The following is a 16,370-nucleotide window of genomic DNA, read 5'->3' as shown; positions in this document are numbered from 1 at the left end:
GAATATCTATAATTATATTAAAACACAAATCAATATTTAATAAAAAAAAAAACTAAGTATTTAATATCTCATTAAATTAGTTAACTGTATCGTAAAATAATATAGATTTGTGTTTTTCATGATTATTTCGGAAATATAATAACTTTATTATCGTTTACATGATTTTTACTTCGAAAGACGCACCGAAAGCTTTTAATAAATAATGTTACTTTCGTCGAACCACGGATGAATCCAATTTGGATGTTACACAGTGCACTCATACAAAAACGCGCCCTAATATATCCTCCAGTAATGCAGTCATAATGTTATAATCCCACCAATCACAATTGTGCAAATTGATTTAAAAATTAAGATTACAGTTCGAGTGAATTTTTATTGATAACTTTAAAGGTCGTAAAAAACTTACCAAAAAAAATAAAAAAATAAACTTGGTTGATCATAGAGGATTAAAAAGTAACTCCTGATATATATAATATTGGTTTTAAAATTAAAGAGTTCGCCAGGTCAGATAATTCTATTTGCAGAAAATCCGTTTAATGATCGAACTCGGACATTGGACTGATAATACAATTATTTTCATTTTTATATATTTGTATTTTTTATATCAGAAATGTTTGACTACATTAAATGAAATGCTAAAGATGAACGTCTTAGCTCGCAGAGTTAGCAAATTGAAGCGGTAATGGGCGCTTCGTTTGGAAGACTAGAAACTTGGGACATGTCCTCGAATGGTGCTGTAGTCTGCACAGAAAATAAAGCACTGGTTCTCGGATAAAATGAACTAAAGAAGACAGTCAGATATTACTGATCAGATATAAAGAGGTCGTAATGGTGCCAATTAAAGTAGACCTAAGAAAAGTTCACTGTTTAAAATCCAAGAGCTGATAAAATACTGGATGATATTCCCTATTGTTAGTTACAATATATATTCTATTATAGTCTATTGAAATATGACCGACCATATTTAAAATGCAGATAAAATGTCACAACGTAATATATTAAGTAGACATATCAAGGTCATGACAGTTTTAGGAAAAGCGCCGCTGTCAACATAGATTGATAAATAAATCGAAGTCCATGGATGCGCTAGAAGTTTATTTCACAATACGTAAATAAATTTTAATCGAATCGAAATAATTTCTTGAACTGTGTTTTGTTCTTGTGTAGTGTCGTAAAAATGTAATGTACAGAATAGGAAATGTAAGGTACAGTAATGGCACAGAATAGGAATGCCTGGAGGAAGGTGGTGCGGAGTGCACAGGAGAGCCACACGCATGGTGGTCACGACCCTCAGTAACGAGGAAGCGACTGGGAAGAGAAGTGTCGTAAACTAAAATAATGAAAGTGTTCCTCTTAATCTTTATTGAGATATACAAATAATCGATATATTCTACATATCTTGAACCCGAAATGATATTTTATTCGAAAATATTAACGATCATGAACTAATATTTCTATTTTATGTAGGGGGAAAGTGAGTTTGTTTATTTGATTGTTTGTTACGCATTCACGTGTTATCTCCTCAATATATCATCATGAGATTTAGCATACGTGTATGGGTATCAGGAGTAAAGAAAAGTGATCTAAAAGCTGCCCCTTTTTCACAAAGACGAAAGCGCGGGCGGGTACTAGAAATCATCATTATTAAGTTTAAGTAATACCGCATCCACTGAAATAATTCACATATTAAAGGCTCTAACGTAATGGGTCCCAAACAAGGTAGAATCGACAAATAAATTAAACTGTGTTATAAGTAGTCAACCTGCACCAGGCACAGCCTGTCCCTTATTACCAAATTGTCCCCGTGGTTTTACGTCAGGCCCCTTCTTTATTAGACTCAGATTTCATCGGCATTTAGTTAAAATGGAAAAATGAAAATAGATTTAAGTACTTCCATTGTTATACAACATGTACATTGTGTAAATTTCCCACTGCTGGGCTAAGGCCTAGACTTCATTTTGAGGAGAAGGTTAGGAGCATATTCCACCACGGTTGGTGGATTCACATGTGGCATAATTTCGTTGATGTTAAACACATGCAGGTTTCTTCACGGTGTTTTCCTTCACGGTCAAGTACGAGATGAATTATAAACACAAATTAAGCACATGTAAATTCAGTGGCACTTCCCTGATTTTGAACCCGCAATCATCGGTTAAGATGTACGCATTCTAACCACTGGGCCATCTCGGCTTATGATTATATGCAATATTGAATACAGTAAAACAGTATGTATTTTAAATAAAAAATGGCATTATAATAAAATTGAATTAAACGCACGGCATCGATGTGTTAGGGAGTCGTGGGTTTAACGTATAAAAAGCCTATTGTAGAAGCATGTTTTACCTTGGTATTCAAACTTTTAAACTTCATACCAAATCTCATCTAGTTTAATTCAATGATTTAGTTATGAAAACGTAACGGACAGATAGAAAGAGTTGCTTTCGCATTTATAATATTAGTATAAATATTTTTTTATTTTTATGTTAGAGGTGGCAATCGAGCAGGAGGCTCACCTGATGGAAAGTGACTACCACCGCCCATGGACATCTGAAACACCGGGGGCTTGCAGGTGCGTTGCCAGTCTTTCAGGAAGGAGTACGCTCTTTTCTTGAAGGTTCCCAAGTCGTATCGGTTCGGAAAAACCGCCGGCGAAAGCTGGTTCCACAGAGTAGTTGTGCGAGGCATAGATTTTCGGACATCTAGGTGGTGTGGGTGATATTTTGAATTTTGACGAGATGTCCGAAGGTGAAATTCAGCAGCCGGGATTAATCCGAACAATTCGTCGGAACATTCACCGTGATAAATTCTGTAGAAGATGCAGAGCGATCCAACATCTCTACACAAAGCCAAAGGATCAAGCTGATCGGAAACGACTTGAACGTCGATAATTCGAGCCGCTCTATGTTCAGTCGTCAAATGGAAGGAGCTGGTACTGGGGAGGTACCCGCCCAGAGGTGAGAGCAGTACTCCATGTGTGGCCGAATTTGTGCCTTGATGTTAAATTAATAAACAATTGAAAGGTACTTTTATGTGCAAACTATTACTATATAGAGTTAGTTCATACATAGTAGTAGAACACAATGTAAATAAAATGATCACCTTCAATGACCACTTCTCTGTTTTATTGTAAATTAATGTAAATAATCATAAAAGTATTAGGTGTAAATTTTTACATTGACTATTGAATAAGTGTATCTATAGATCTATCTATAATAAATAAAGGAATTCGAATTGAATCTGCAGACGATATAAGTCTTGACCTATTTATAATTCAAGACTAGCAAAAGCAAAAACGAAGGTACTTCGAAATAGTGTGTAACGCGACGTACATGAGTCTATTATAAAATAAACATGAGTCTTTAAAAAATTCTATGCGGTGATTCAGGGTAATGGCCGACCAAGCTTAAGTTCAACAAACATATTTAACACTACTGATTTAAATTTACAAAGACACGCTTAGCTGTCAAAGTGAGACGGGTCTTAATAAAGCAGTTGGGCATACTTATTTGTATATCGTTAGTAAAAGAACGGTACAATGGTTATTGATGAAATATGCAAAGCGGGTGTATTAGGTGATCCCGATTCGAAAAAACCTTGTTTGTAAGCATAATCTCTCACACACTATGATACACAACTCAATGTCGACATCACAGCTGTTTATATTATTATTATTATTATTATATAGGTAGGCAAATGGACCCATGGACAATGGCGCTGCAAGAAATATTAAAAATTTCGTACGTCGCCAAAGCGCCACGAAGTTTGGGAACTAAGTTGTGAACACAAAAATACTAATTTTTTTTTTTTCGATAAATATAATATATAAATATATATAACCACTAAATACAAGAAGTATTTGTCTACATTGAGAATTTCGAACCGATACGTCACTTACGTATCGGTTCGAAATATTTTATTTTAGTCAATAATCCGTATAAAAAAAAAACATTAAGCCTAATTTATTATTTTTTTTATTTAATAGGCAATTATAATATATATCAAAGTTATTTATTCTTGTCATGTGTGTTATTTCAATTTAATATGTAGTTTAGTAGAATACAGATATACAATATTACTAATAGATCTTATTAAGTATGTTCATTTTAATACACAAGCACTACAAGCTACAAAACGGAGGAGCAACTTTAGAAGGCCCGTCTGCTTACGACTTACTGTCATGCTAATATCATCATTCCCTCGGTGGTTAATCTTTCGTGAACCCCAGTGGGTCGTTTGATAAAAATTAGGACGTATAAAAATGCAGCCATTACCATCATAACTTCCACTTACTTATATGAATAATCTTAGTATTAGATATGATTTTTTTATAACGTTTTCAAATTAATATTACAAAATAACACTTAAATTTCATTTTTACCGGTACATTGATGAATATTAAAAATGAATTGAAATTTTAAATTTCGAATAAAAATAAAATAACTCGGTAGGTTTTCAATTATGTGTCATCCTCTTTTGTCATTACACTCATACATAAAGGCATCGTTTAATGCGATTTGCTGTTGAAGTTCACAGTTTTTGCTTAATTGGGCGTATACGAGAGCCCTTTACATCTTAGCGACATTGAAAAACCCACTTTGTACCAAACATGAGCCTGCCTCAAAGAGCCATGAATATTAAAAAGTTTTATCTTATGCGATCAAATACCTCATGACCAGGATTCTATTGGTATGGAGTTTCATTTTATGGAATAAAATTACTACTAAGAAAAAAATGCATTTTAGTTGAAGCCAAATTTAAGGAACAATTTTTTTTTTTTTTTTTATTGATAGCTAGATGTCGCTCGTGTCTTTGCTCGTGTTTGGTGTTCGGATTATTATCGTAGATTTTGATATTAATATAGGTTTTTAGCATTTTAGTTTGTAACTGACTTGTTACTAAAGGTCACAAGTGCAATACCCATTTGCACAAAAATGGTATTATACGTGTTTTTGAACCGTGTACCGAATGAAGATGAAAATTGCGATGTTAATGGCCAGCAATCGGCAACTTCAATGCGGTTAAGTGACAGTGACAGCGACGAACTTAATTTTGTAACTAGCAAAAGATTTTGGAAAACAGTGTTGTCATTATTAATAATAAATTAAACATTTTCGGTACGTTACGTTTTATATTTTATTAAGTACACAGTTACCTGATTTTGTTATTTTTATTTCATAGTTTAATTTATAACAATGATTACTGTAATAATTATAATTATTGTAATTATATTATAGATAATCGAAAAACGTTCATCGTTTTGATTTATCCTAATCTCAGATTAAAACCGTCATAGTATTATTTTTGTCATGTGATATAAAAACTTGATTTTGTATCTCAAATATAAATTAAATATTGATTAATGTTATGGGTGTTTGGTACGAGTGTTATATTAATTATTGTTCTTGTGGGTGTACGGCGGCTTGATTGTCACCCGCCCCTTAACCCACAGACATACAAATCTACAAAGGGCTACAATAAAAGTTCATTTCTATATTTTATTTCATGTGATGATTCTGATATTATAGAACCGAGTGTAAGAAATCATCTTAATATTTACAATGAAATTAATAGTTTTATAAGTACCTACAGATATATTGTCTTCCGTTAATAATGATAATATGAAATACATAGAACATATTTAATTTTAGAAACCGTAACGTAAGAAAAGTTTCGTTGATAATAAGAATTATTTTTCTATTAATATAGTTGTGTCGTCGAGTTTATTTATTTTTATTTGTTACAACAATAAAATAATGAACGATTCAGAAATTATATAAATTAATTTTCGGCTTAAAATAAACCCGTTTGGAGTGTCTTCATTTTCTTAACGATGAAATGACCCAAAGCGTGATTAAACACGCCTCTCGAAACAGGGAAGTGATCGTTTACTCTACGTACAAATTAATACTAAGGCACGCTATGAATACAAAATATTTTTATAATATACAACCCCAAAATAACCCTCACGTTTAAAAGAAGAATACGAAGGTACGACAATAAGTATTGAATCGAAAAAAAATATCAAAATTTATAATCACTTCGTTTTGATAATTACATATCATTTAATTTAGATTTAAAGTGAAATAGAAATAAGCCAATCAAGATTCTCATATAATGACATCACTTTTCTGGGAAACTTGTCTTTAAGGTTTATATCTATTTTTCTCTATGGCAGCTAAGACTTGCGCATCAGCCCGACCCTCGAGCTAACCTCGTGAGTGTAATTCAAGCGGAGGTAGCAGCTTTACAAAGTTTTAGATTTAAAACATCGCTTTGACATTTATAAGGCTCGTATTAAATAACACTTGAATTACGTCATTATTAAACAGACATTATAAGGCTATTATCGGGATATTTTAGAAAAAAAAAACATATTTCTGCTGCATATTTCCAAGGTTATTCTTGCAACATTTCATTATTTTAAGCGCATATCAAATGTGGGTTATGAGACCATTTTCCTCCCAAAATATAAAAATAATAAAATATTCAGCACAAGATTAAGTATTTATAATTTTTCAGTTCGCTTGTACTGCTTTTGACTTACAGGCTTTTAAATAATATTTTAAGCCTTATCATGATTTTTTATTCCAATTATTAAAATCCATGTTTTATTATATTCGTATTATTGTTCACCTTTTCATATACGTTAAATAATTTTGAAATTAACCACTTACACGATATTTAAAAATTCAATAATAGTTACATTGAATTGAAACACAGAAACATTTTCGCCTTTTTTCTACTTGAAGTAAATTCTGTAACACAATGTTATATTTTTTTAATTTTTAATGTAATAAATTGGTTGGAAAATAGACCACTGGGACATCGTCACCACTTTACAAAGTCAATGCACCGCCAACCTTCAGAACGATTATGATATATGATTGTTATAGAAAATAATATTATAATCACTTAATAAACAAAACACACACACAAATTGATCATTACCTGGAAACATAATATCAAAACAGTAACATTACAATTCGTATAAAATAAAACTTGCAGCAAAATAAATACGTTACAATACATAAATTGTTTCAATAATAAATTTCATTGTATAATACTTACGCCTGATGTAGTTCTGGGCACGCAGACTAGTCGTGATCGCCAAAAGACAAAGGGACACGAGCGTCCCTCTATGAGGTGTAAACATTTTATTCACTTAGTTATCGCATTGACTTTGTTTTCGCCACCAGCTCGAATCAGGTCGAGTTCTGTTGAACGATCGTTGTTGTGCAACAGTCCCAATTACTTTTCGATTCACACTCCACACCGCGTATATTTATTCAATTAAAGGCTAGAAAAGTTTGATTGCCATTTCGGAAGCCATTAAATATTTGCGAATAAAAAAGATATGCCAGTGAGTATAATTGAGACACGTAAAATTGGATAGAGTTTAATGTATGATTTGTGATTTATATCTAATTTTATGAAGGCCGATTTTACACATAAATTTCAGTCAAAGAACGATACAATGAACTTAGTACTTGAATTATGTTTATACGTGTAATACGTTCTAATTCTTTTAAATAATGATTTCTTAAAATCAAAAGGTGCATCCCATAATGCTTAGTCAACGTTACTTGATACCATTCGATATTTTGTAGAGTCAGCGCTTGCGCTCAGGTGTGTACAACTTTTAAGAATGTTTTCTTTAATATTGACTACATAAATTTTCGGATGGTATTAAGATTATTCGTAATTTCATTTGAGATTGTTCTTTTACTTTTCGAGTCTCTTTTTATTGTATATACGTATATACTGTAAGACTGTAATAATTTTTAAGTCGTGTTATAATTTTTATATTTATAATAGTTTTATGTTTCAGTTATATTTTATTTTAGTGGTTGGTTTATTTTATCAACTTTTTTGAAGACGCTTAAATAAATCGGGGTACGTGCGTCGTCAGTATGACTTCAGACATGGGATCTAAAAGGTTAAAATATCTACTCCTGTAATATGTTTATGATATATAATGTTATACTGGGTCACTTTTTCGAATTGGAACACAGCAATACAAAATATTGACTGTTGCCAATAGAATAATCAAGGAGTGAGTGGTACTACATAGACAAGCGGGTATCAATACTATAATAACGTTAATTTTCAAATTAGATTGTAAGATATAATTATTGTTTAAATTATTCTTTTAAGACTAAATCACATTTCACAGTGCTTAGACAACACGTGTTAATAACTGCTAAATATTACATAGTTAATATCTATATATTTTACGACTCATGCCTTTAAAATTACAAGATCGAAAAAATAAGGTTAAACGGAAGCATAAAAATTACATCGGTCTAATCAAGAAAAGATAAAGTCTCGTCAATGTACACACAGTCAAGGCTGCTGAGGATTTTCGTGTTATCAACGTGATAAAATGCCTATATGAGCCTCTAAGCTAAATCTTTTACAAATTTAAGAACTATTGCTTGATAACATTTTGAATCTATATACGATTCGACACAAAATATATTTATACTAATTGATTGTTATATGAAATTTGAAAATAATTATACTCGTTCGAAATATAAAATCGTAAAATCAAACTTAATATGTGAGTTAAAACAAATCAGTTTTTGGTAATTTATAGAAGATGCCTTTTGAAATTGATATTTAAACGTATAACAAAACAATATTTGTGTACTAAATAAATCGTAATTATTTTCAATAACATTATCTTTGTGTTCCTAGTGACTGTGGCCGTGTTTAAATAATTAATTCTGGTATATAACACAAACAGTATACGATTATTAGTACAGATGACAAAGCCCAGATATTGGATTACATGGAAAATGCATTGTGAAGTTAACAAAACTAGTGCATTGTATAGATTAAAATGCTACCTATTAGTATTAAAGCAACTAGCAAACTTTTAAAAATTTTCGCTCGAACCGGATTTTGTTTGCTAGTATCCATAAATAGTACGAATATAGCATTTTTTGTTTTGGAATGGACAAGTTATCAGGGACACGATTCGAAGAACTCATTTTTGGAAAATTATGAATATTAATTAATTTCTTAATTTAGTGAGATATTAAGTGCACTGTTATTGTACGAGTATATGTGTAAGGGAATGATGAGCAGCGGTGCCTTCTGATGGGAAGCCTTCAACAAACTGCTATAACAATGGATTACTCATTGGGCCAGCTGAGTAGCCACAATGGTTACACATGGATTTTAACAAAAGATAGTAGGTACGAAACTTGGCAAACCTAATTGAATTATATGACATTATATACGTAAAAGCATTGAGTACTTATATTTGACTTGAGAATAATATAATACGTTATGAGTTGATGGAACTGAAACTTGTGCGCAAAATAAGCGAGGACGTACAGTTTACTTTCATTAAAATCCGCTATGGTCGCCCACGGAAACTGTACTCGAATACATAAAAATAAATTACACGTTTCTAATATGTACGGATAAGAGAATTACATCATTATTTAAATTATTCTTGTATTTATTGACTACGTTCTGGGAACTAACAGAACATGTGTTCAAAAATAATACGAGTAAACGTATTATTTTTATAACCAAGCCCTTGAAATCCGAGCATCTGGTTTTCACATTCGTCATATCAAAGACGCGTCATTTAAGATTCTCGTGCGATCGAAAGTAGAAATAATAAACCAAGATAGTTAATATGTTATGTTAAATATTACATCTTTACATTAATGTAATGAGGCCCTTTTTTATTATAATTTTCTTACTATTAATATTAATCACTGATACGAAGATAAGGGAACTTAGAGATACAAAATATGTGAGATTAGCAGCCTTATTCTGGTTTCAGTCCGCTCCACTCTTGGAAGGTTTAGAACTTACTCTACAACGCTGCGTCGATGCAGTTTGGTGGATACAAACATGGTAGTCTTTTACCCGAGACATATATTATGTTACCAAGCTCGAAATAAATTATTTCTACTCAGTAACCATATAAAAATTGGTGCGTACATGGGTTTGAACTTCCATCGGTGGTATGCATGTTTTCTAAATTTACTATATATCCGCTTATATGGATTATATGATTACAATAATTATAAATTATTTCTATACGAACATTTTCGATTGGACAAATTTGTAATTGAAAATTAAAATTCGTGGGTTTAGTATACCTTAACAAGCATGTATTATACATAATAAAAAGTAGATCTTGAATCACTAAAATTATTGATGAAAACCGCATTTAAATCTGTTCCGTTGTTTAAATTAGATCTCTAAGCGTACCGACGATGGGAAGCGCCTTTGTTTTATACTACGTAGAGATAAAGATATGTTACCGTGTGCTGTTACACTAAAATAAAGCGTACGTTGTATCGACAGAATAAATAAGAGCCACACTGCCGCGTGGGTGCCAATTTTGCCTAAGCGCATCTACGTAAAGAATAGTAATTTACTGATGAGTTCGTGTAAGGACGGCAGCCAGCCCTAATAGGTCGCCAATTCCATGCAGCTGCCTCGATTCCAAGTAAATTGATAAGATATTCTATATTCAAAAACAATAATATTAAACAATGTATCCGAGGATAGGATTACGCATTTTAATATATATTCGCATATTTTATTTCGTTTATAAGTTGGTAGATATATATTAAAAATCAACATTACAACATTGATAGCCTGTAAATTTCCCACTGCTGGGCTAAGGCCTCCTCTCCCTTTGAGGTGAACGTTTTGAGCATATCCCACCACAATATCACGTTATCAAAATATTATTTATTCGAGTAGGATTATATTTTATGAAAAGCTACCTCGATAAACCGTAATGTACCTTAATTACTTGTTTATAAATCTTAATTTACACTATAATAAACGTGGAAACGCTTTAAATTTAGACTACTAAATTGACACAAATAAATTTCTTGTTTAATATAATATTTCAAAGGCAAGTAAACAGAACAAGATATGTTTTCAGTCATGTTTCCATGTGTGAGAATTGTCGTTTCGATTCGCAGAGAAATATATTCAGTATAAACACACGTGTTATATTCGTGTTTATTTATTTCGCAAATATAACCATCGCTAATGATTATTAACGTGAAGTGCATCTGTTTCATTTATTTCTCACGTTCCAAGCTCTCGACTAATGTACGTTTTCTACCCGACTGTTCGTACCTCGTCAACTTACTTAAACGACTTTAACTCCTTTGAAATATATTCCTATAGGTTAGTATTTTAATAGTTTATGTTTTATTTTATATTTATATTGTATGAAATAAAACGCATTTTTTATCGAACGCTTACCGCGTTAAGGTTGTCAGTTTTATAATGAAACGCAAATCTTCAATATTTTATGATTTGATTATAAACTTGAAAATTGATTTGGAACCTTAAAATTTGAGGTGGTCCAGTGGAATCGAAATTAGCCAACCCGAGAATACATTCCTGGAATTGCACTTAATTATTATTATTTTTTTTAGCATTAGCAGCTTGTAAATTTCCCACTGCTGGGCTAAAGGCGTCCTCTCCCTTTGAGGAGAAAGAAGCACTTAATTATACGAGTATGTAATTTGATTTATAAGTCGTCTCCTGCATGTTTGGGTTTTAATGCATCGAACATCAAGCGCTGGAAAAAGGAAATAGAAATAAACTGTTAGGCTTCTCGTTATCAAAAGAAAATTTAAGAGTAGAATATTAAGATGTTTATACTATGTTACGTTAAATATTTAAATGATTGAAAATCAATCAATACATCACTCAAAATATTTACAATAATAACCACAGCTAAGTCACTTTAATCAATTTGAAATAACATTAGAAAAAAACTACTGAAGCAATATATAAAACTGTTTACTCGAACGAACACGAAGGCGAGGTCTATCTTCATATTTTATCTGAACAAAAAACTGTTTGTACAGAGTTCAACCCGAGTCAAAGTATGTCATTCTTTCCCAAAGACAGCTCGCTATAATCATCGCGCGCCTTTAATGGTACCATTTTCTATTTTTCAATCAGTGCCTTCAATTAAGGTAAATTAATTTCGTGTATGTGAAAATTAAGTAATAACATTTTTAGGTTATATAACGCTTTCATTGGATTGTGATACGACGATATTACATTATACAATGTGAATAATACTTTTTTTTTTCTTTTTTAATAGACTATGATCGCGCATTTTTCAATTCCGATTTAATGTTGACACCATTGAAAATATAATTTACAAACATTTTTAGAGCTGTTTAGATGACTGTACTGTTTACGGGCTGTATCATTGAACGAAGAGTGGTTTGGCATTCTACGTACATTACTACTTAAATATTATTACATCTTGTATAAATGTCAACGTGCTAAAGTTGAGTCTTATATAGGATTTGTAATTGTTGCACAATAATATTGCAAATAATACATATTAGAATATCTACATATACTTAAGCAGAGGCAAAACAATTCAGCACCTTTTTCTCCTTTATTTGTCAAACGATTTTTAATTTGTTTCTTCGCATATAGAATACGTATCAGTATTGTTTAAATTCGATCATTGAGCGAAATTTTATAAACTAAAGTAATACTTTATAGCAAATAAAAATACTAAAGAAATACGTATATTGTGTAATATATGTAAAAATAATTGTTTATTTTATATGAAAAACATTGACCTTTTAAATATGTTTTAGTATATATTTTCTAAAACAAATTTCAGCTCAATCGGTTGTGTCAAACTGTTTTTAAAATTCAGTTGCTCAGACCTGACGTACCCATGCCAGCTTTTATTTAACAGGTGATGTTAAATAGAACCTCGTAGTGAATGTTTGTATTCGTTCGTATTCTATGCGTTCACGCATCGTTCATTCAACTGAGTTGAAACTTTGTACAGTTGTCGTCCGCACTTGCGTAAAGGCTTCTGGCATAATACCATAATTAATTATGCATGAGTAACCTAGGATACTTTTTTTTTTCATTAAAAACATTAAAGGAGTTTTGCAAATGATCCCTTGCAGTGCGAGATGACTGTTCCGCAATTATTGTAATAAATAAGCACGATTAAGAATTTCAATTTTATAATGAAATGTATACAATCAGAAATTTTGGTGTCTTTGTATATATATGTATAAAATATACATGTGTATATTTTAATTTATTGAAAAGCAAATTCCGTTTAAATTATTTTCGTTTTAAATTCGAACTATCGCTTTTTTTTTTTAATTTTAAAATGTTACCTAATATTTTTTTGTTTTGAGGACAAGCTGTTCATCAAACCTGCGTCCTCTTTTTTCGGATGTAAAATTGATGACGCGAGAAAGAGAGAAATCTGTGTTTATCAAACAGCCGCTAAACATAATTTATAAGTAAGGCAATTATTGTTTACATTTCCCTATTTGTGGTTACATTTCATTATCATTAGTCATCGTTAGTGCCTATTGACTGTTTTTGTTAACTATTATCGATAGAAGCAAAAATCCGTTAACCATAAATGTAATGTAGTTAAAAATTCAAGTTAATTACAGTTGCAATTCAAGATACTATAATATATATCTATACTGTAATAAAATCTTACAAAATATTTTATGAAAGAACTTGTCTAAAAATTACTCTACCGTAAGGACAAAGGCTTTGTTTTATAAGCAATTTAACGTAATATAAATTGGCCACAAAGTTTTTATAGTTAGCTAAGTAAAAACATAATCAAATAGATTGATATACAGTGATTGTTTACCTTCAGCGTGCGCTATAGTAATACTTTGTATGGTTTCAATGAACAATAAATTAAAATATGTTATTTAAATATCATTTTTATTACATTCATTAATTCAAAAGAAAATACTTTAACATGACTTTACTCTAATATACAACCAATTACAATAAAGTCTTAGTCTATCTTTTAAATTATTAAAAACTTCTAAGAAGAGGTTCGAGCTAGATAGCCCAATGGTTAAAACACAGGATTCTTAAGCGACAATTGCGATTTTTCGACTTCTGAATTCTGAAATATGCTTAATTTGTGATTATAATACATAGCCGTGAAGGAAACCTGGATGAAAACCTATCATGAGTATGCACTAAACATTATTGAAGTAGCGTGGTACATCCAAACATCCTGCTTAAAAAAAATATAAGGACTAATCCCGACAGCGAGACGAGCTAAGATTTTAAAAAACCTTTTGTTGCAATTTGAAAAAACGTTACATCGATAATGTCATTCAAAACATATTTAAATACTAATTTTGTCAAAAAGTTTGTCAAAATGTCGGTTAATATTATCCCTCTGTTATTGGATTTCGGTCGAAAACACGTGTATAACATCATTATTAATTACTTATTACATGATCATTCATTTAAAATATCATTTTTTATATAAGAGAAAGAAAAGTTGCATGCGAAACGCAAATTACGAACCAGCTTGTATATCCCGTGATTGTATTTTCGTGTTTTGAAAATTGTTTTAAATGATCCCTATAAATTTTGAATATATAAATTATTTATCCATATGATGTATTTGTAACTGTAAATCGAACGTGGAATGTAATAAGAATTAAAAAAATAATAATTGAGTCTGTTTCAACATGGAGCCAACAAAACTGTAAGATTTACACTCTTGTTACTAAGTTATAAAAGTTCCTTTATTACAAAATGACTAAGAATCTTAAAAAAAACAATAAAGGTCGTATTACATTACTTCTTCTTAGTTCTCGGGGAATACGACACCATTGTCTATGTCTTGTCTCTGCGACAATACCTGTTCGGGGATGACATCCATTGTTTTCCAAGTTCGGAATAATCAACTAAGCGACATACGACCTCATGTCGGATTGATGTTAATATTGAGGCATTCTTAGATAATAATGTTAAGGAATATATTCTAGAAGTTGTAAATATAAAGTAACAACATTTATTCGAAATTATTTGCTAATAAAAATATTCTCATGAAATGCTAATATTCGAAAAGTTTACGAAAATTTTGTTAAATCAAATGAAGTCACAGCCATGATCGTGTCTAAAATCCACTAACAATATAAATATTTTGAAAGAGGTAGGGAATACGAAAAAGACAACTTTAGTAATAACTCTCATTTGACATAATTTAGCATCATTAAATTTCAGTAAAAAACGGCTGTTGGTAACGAAAGGTGAAATTGCTCAAATTCAACATTATGAAATTTATATTGTCAGGACGCTATTGCAGGACACTTATTTTGAAACTGATATTAATTTCGTGATGAGCGGGTATCGCGTGCACGGGGGACGATACTTTAAAACACCGTTGCTGATAAGCTGAAGCGTGCGAATATTTAAAATAATATGTACACATTATTAGTTCGATAAAAAATACACTTGAGATATTTCAAGGAAATATCAACTTAATGTTTAGTACATTATTGATTGAAGATATTAGCCGAAAAATCTTAGATGAGACAGATTAATTTAAGCAAATAATTCATAATCGCTGTCGCTCGTGCCGCATACCGTGGGGTACGGTAATCGGCAAATAGTTGCTCTTTATGCAAATCTGTACATCGGCACGACATCTTCTGTGTTTTGTCTTTTTAACTTGTGAACCGCATTTTGCTATCTCCGATATTTTATAAAATACTAACTTTTATCGAATTGAGCAAGAACTTTTCATTAGGGTTATAAAAGAGTTATAATTTAGTACTGAATTTTTATATTAGGTTCGAATTATTTTCTGTATTATTCTATAATTGCTTTGATAGTGTAGTGGCTTACACAACGGGCTGCAGATCAAAAGGTACAGGTTCCAATTATTCGAATTGCAGTTCGACCAATTATTGGCATTTGCAAATTGGAAATGTTTACAATGCCGTGCCTCGGAAAGCACATTAGGTTCTACGCTTGAACTCTCTCTGGTTATTACGGACTGCTGTCCCATCAGACGACTGACGTGATTGTGCTATAATATCTCCTTTGGGAATGACCGACTGGCCTGTCCATTGACCGGATAATTGATAATATATTTGATTAAAACTTTTAGTTACTAAAAAACCTTATACTTATAAATAAACTATTGTATCAAAAAAATATCAACTCATATTTTAAATGTATCTTAAACGAAACGTCGAGTTACGAATGGATAAATGAGCCGCACCGCCCACGTAAAGCTGCTGCTAAATCTAAAAGTACAAATATACACTGATTGAGATAAAAAACACATTTGTCTTAATGAAGAAATTAACTCTAGTTTGTACTAAGTATAAATTCCTTAGGCCTTTCTTAAGCGAACTTAGACTACAATGAAACTTCGTGAATTGTTCAAACCGAAGCAGGTTAATGCAGTAAGCTCATGGCATGCTTAAAGTTATTCATTCAGTGATAATGTAGGCGCTCAGACTTAATAGTCGTGCGACATCGCATCGGCAAATTATCGTTTTGTATTAAAACATATAGCTATATATATAAGATATTTA

At 31.3% G+C, this 16,370-nt stretch overlaps 1 protein-coding gene across 12 annotated transcripts in view; it reads right to left on the bottom strand.

Moving 5' to 3' along the window:
* LOC113396472 (basement membrane-specific heparan sulfate proteoglycan core protein) overlaps positions 1–16,370 on the bottom strand; it is a 69,942-nt gene that overhangs the window by 41,429 nt on the left and 12,143 nt on the right. For 3 of the 12 annotated variants that reach the window (XM_064220505.1, XM_064220503.1, XM_064220504.1), the window contains exon 1: positions 7,069–7,271. In XM_064220505.1, the coding sequence (XP_064076575.1) occupies positions 7,069–7,153 (85 nt within the window). In that variant the 5' untranslated portion in view covers positions 7,154–7,271. Of the gene's footprint in view, positions 1–7,068; positions 7,273–16,370 lie in introns of those variants that run through there. The other 9 variants (XM_026634509.2, XM_064220507.1, XM_064220506.1 and 6 more) reach the window with 5 other exon arrangements.

The sequence above is a fragment of the Vanessa tameamea genome, chromosome Z, assembly GCF_037043105.1.
Source record: "Vanessa tameamea isolate UH-Manoa-2023 chromosome Z, ilVanTame1 primary haplotype, whole genome shotgun sequence".
Classification (NCBI taxonomy): Eukaryota; Metazoa; Arthropoda; class Insecta; order Lepidoptera; family Nymphalidae; genus Vanessa; species Vanessa tameamea.
The sequence above is the reverse complement of the archived record's forward strand: the minus strand, read 5'-3'. Positions and strand labels throughout refer to the sequence as shown.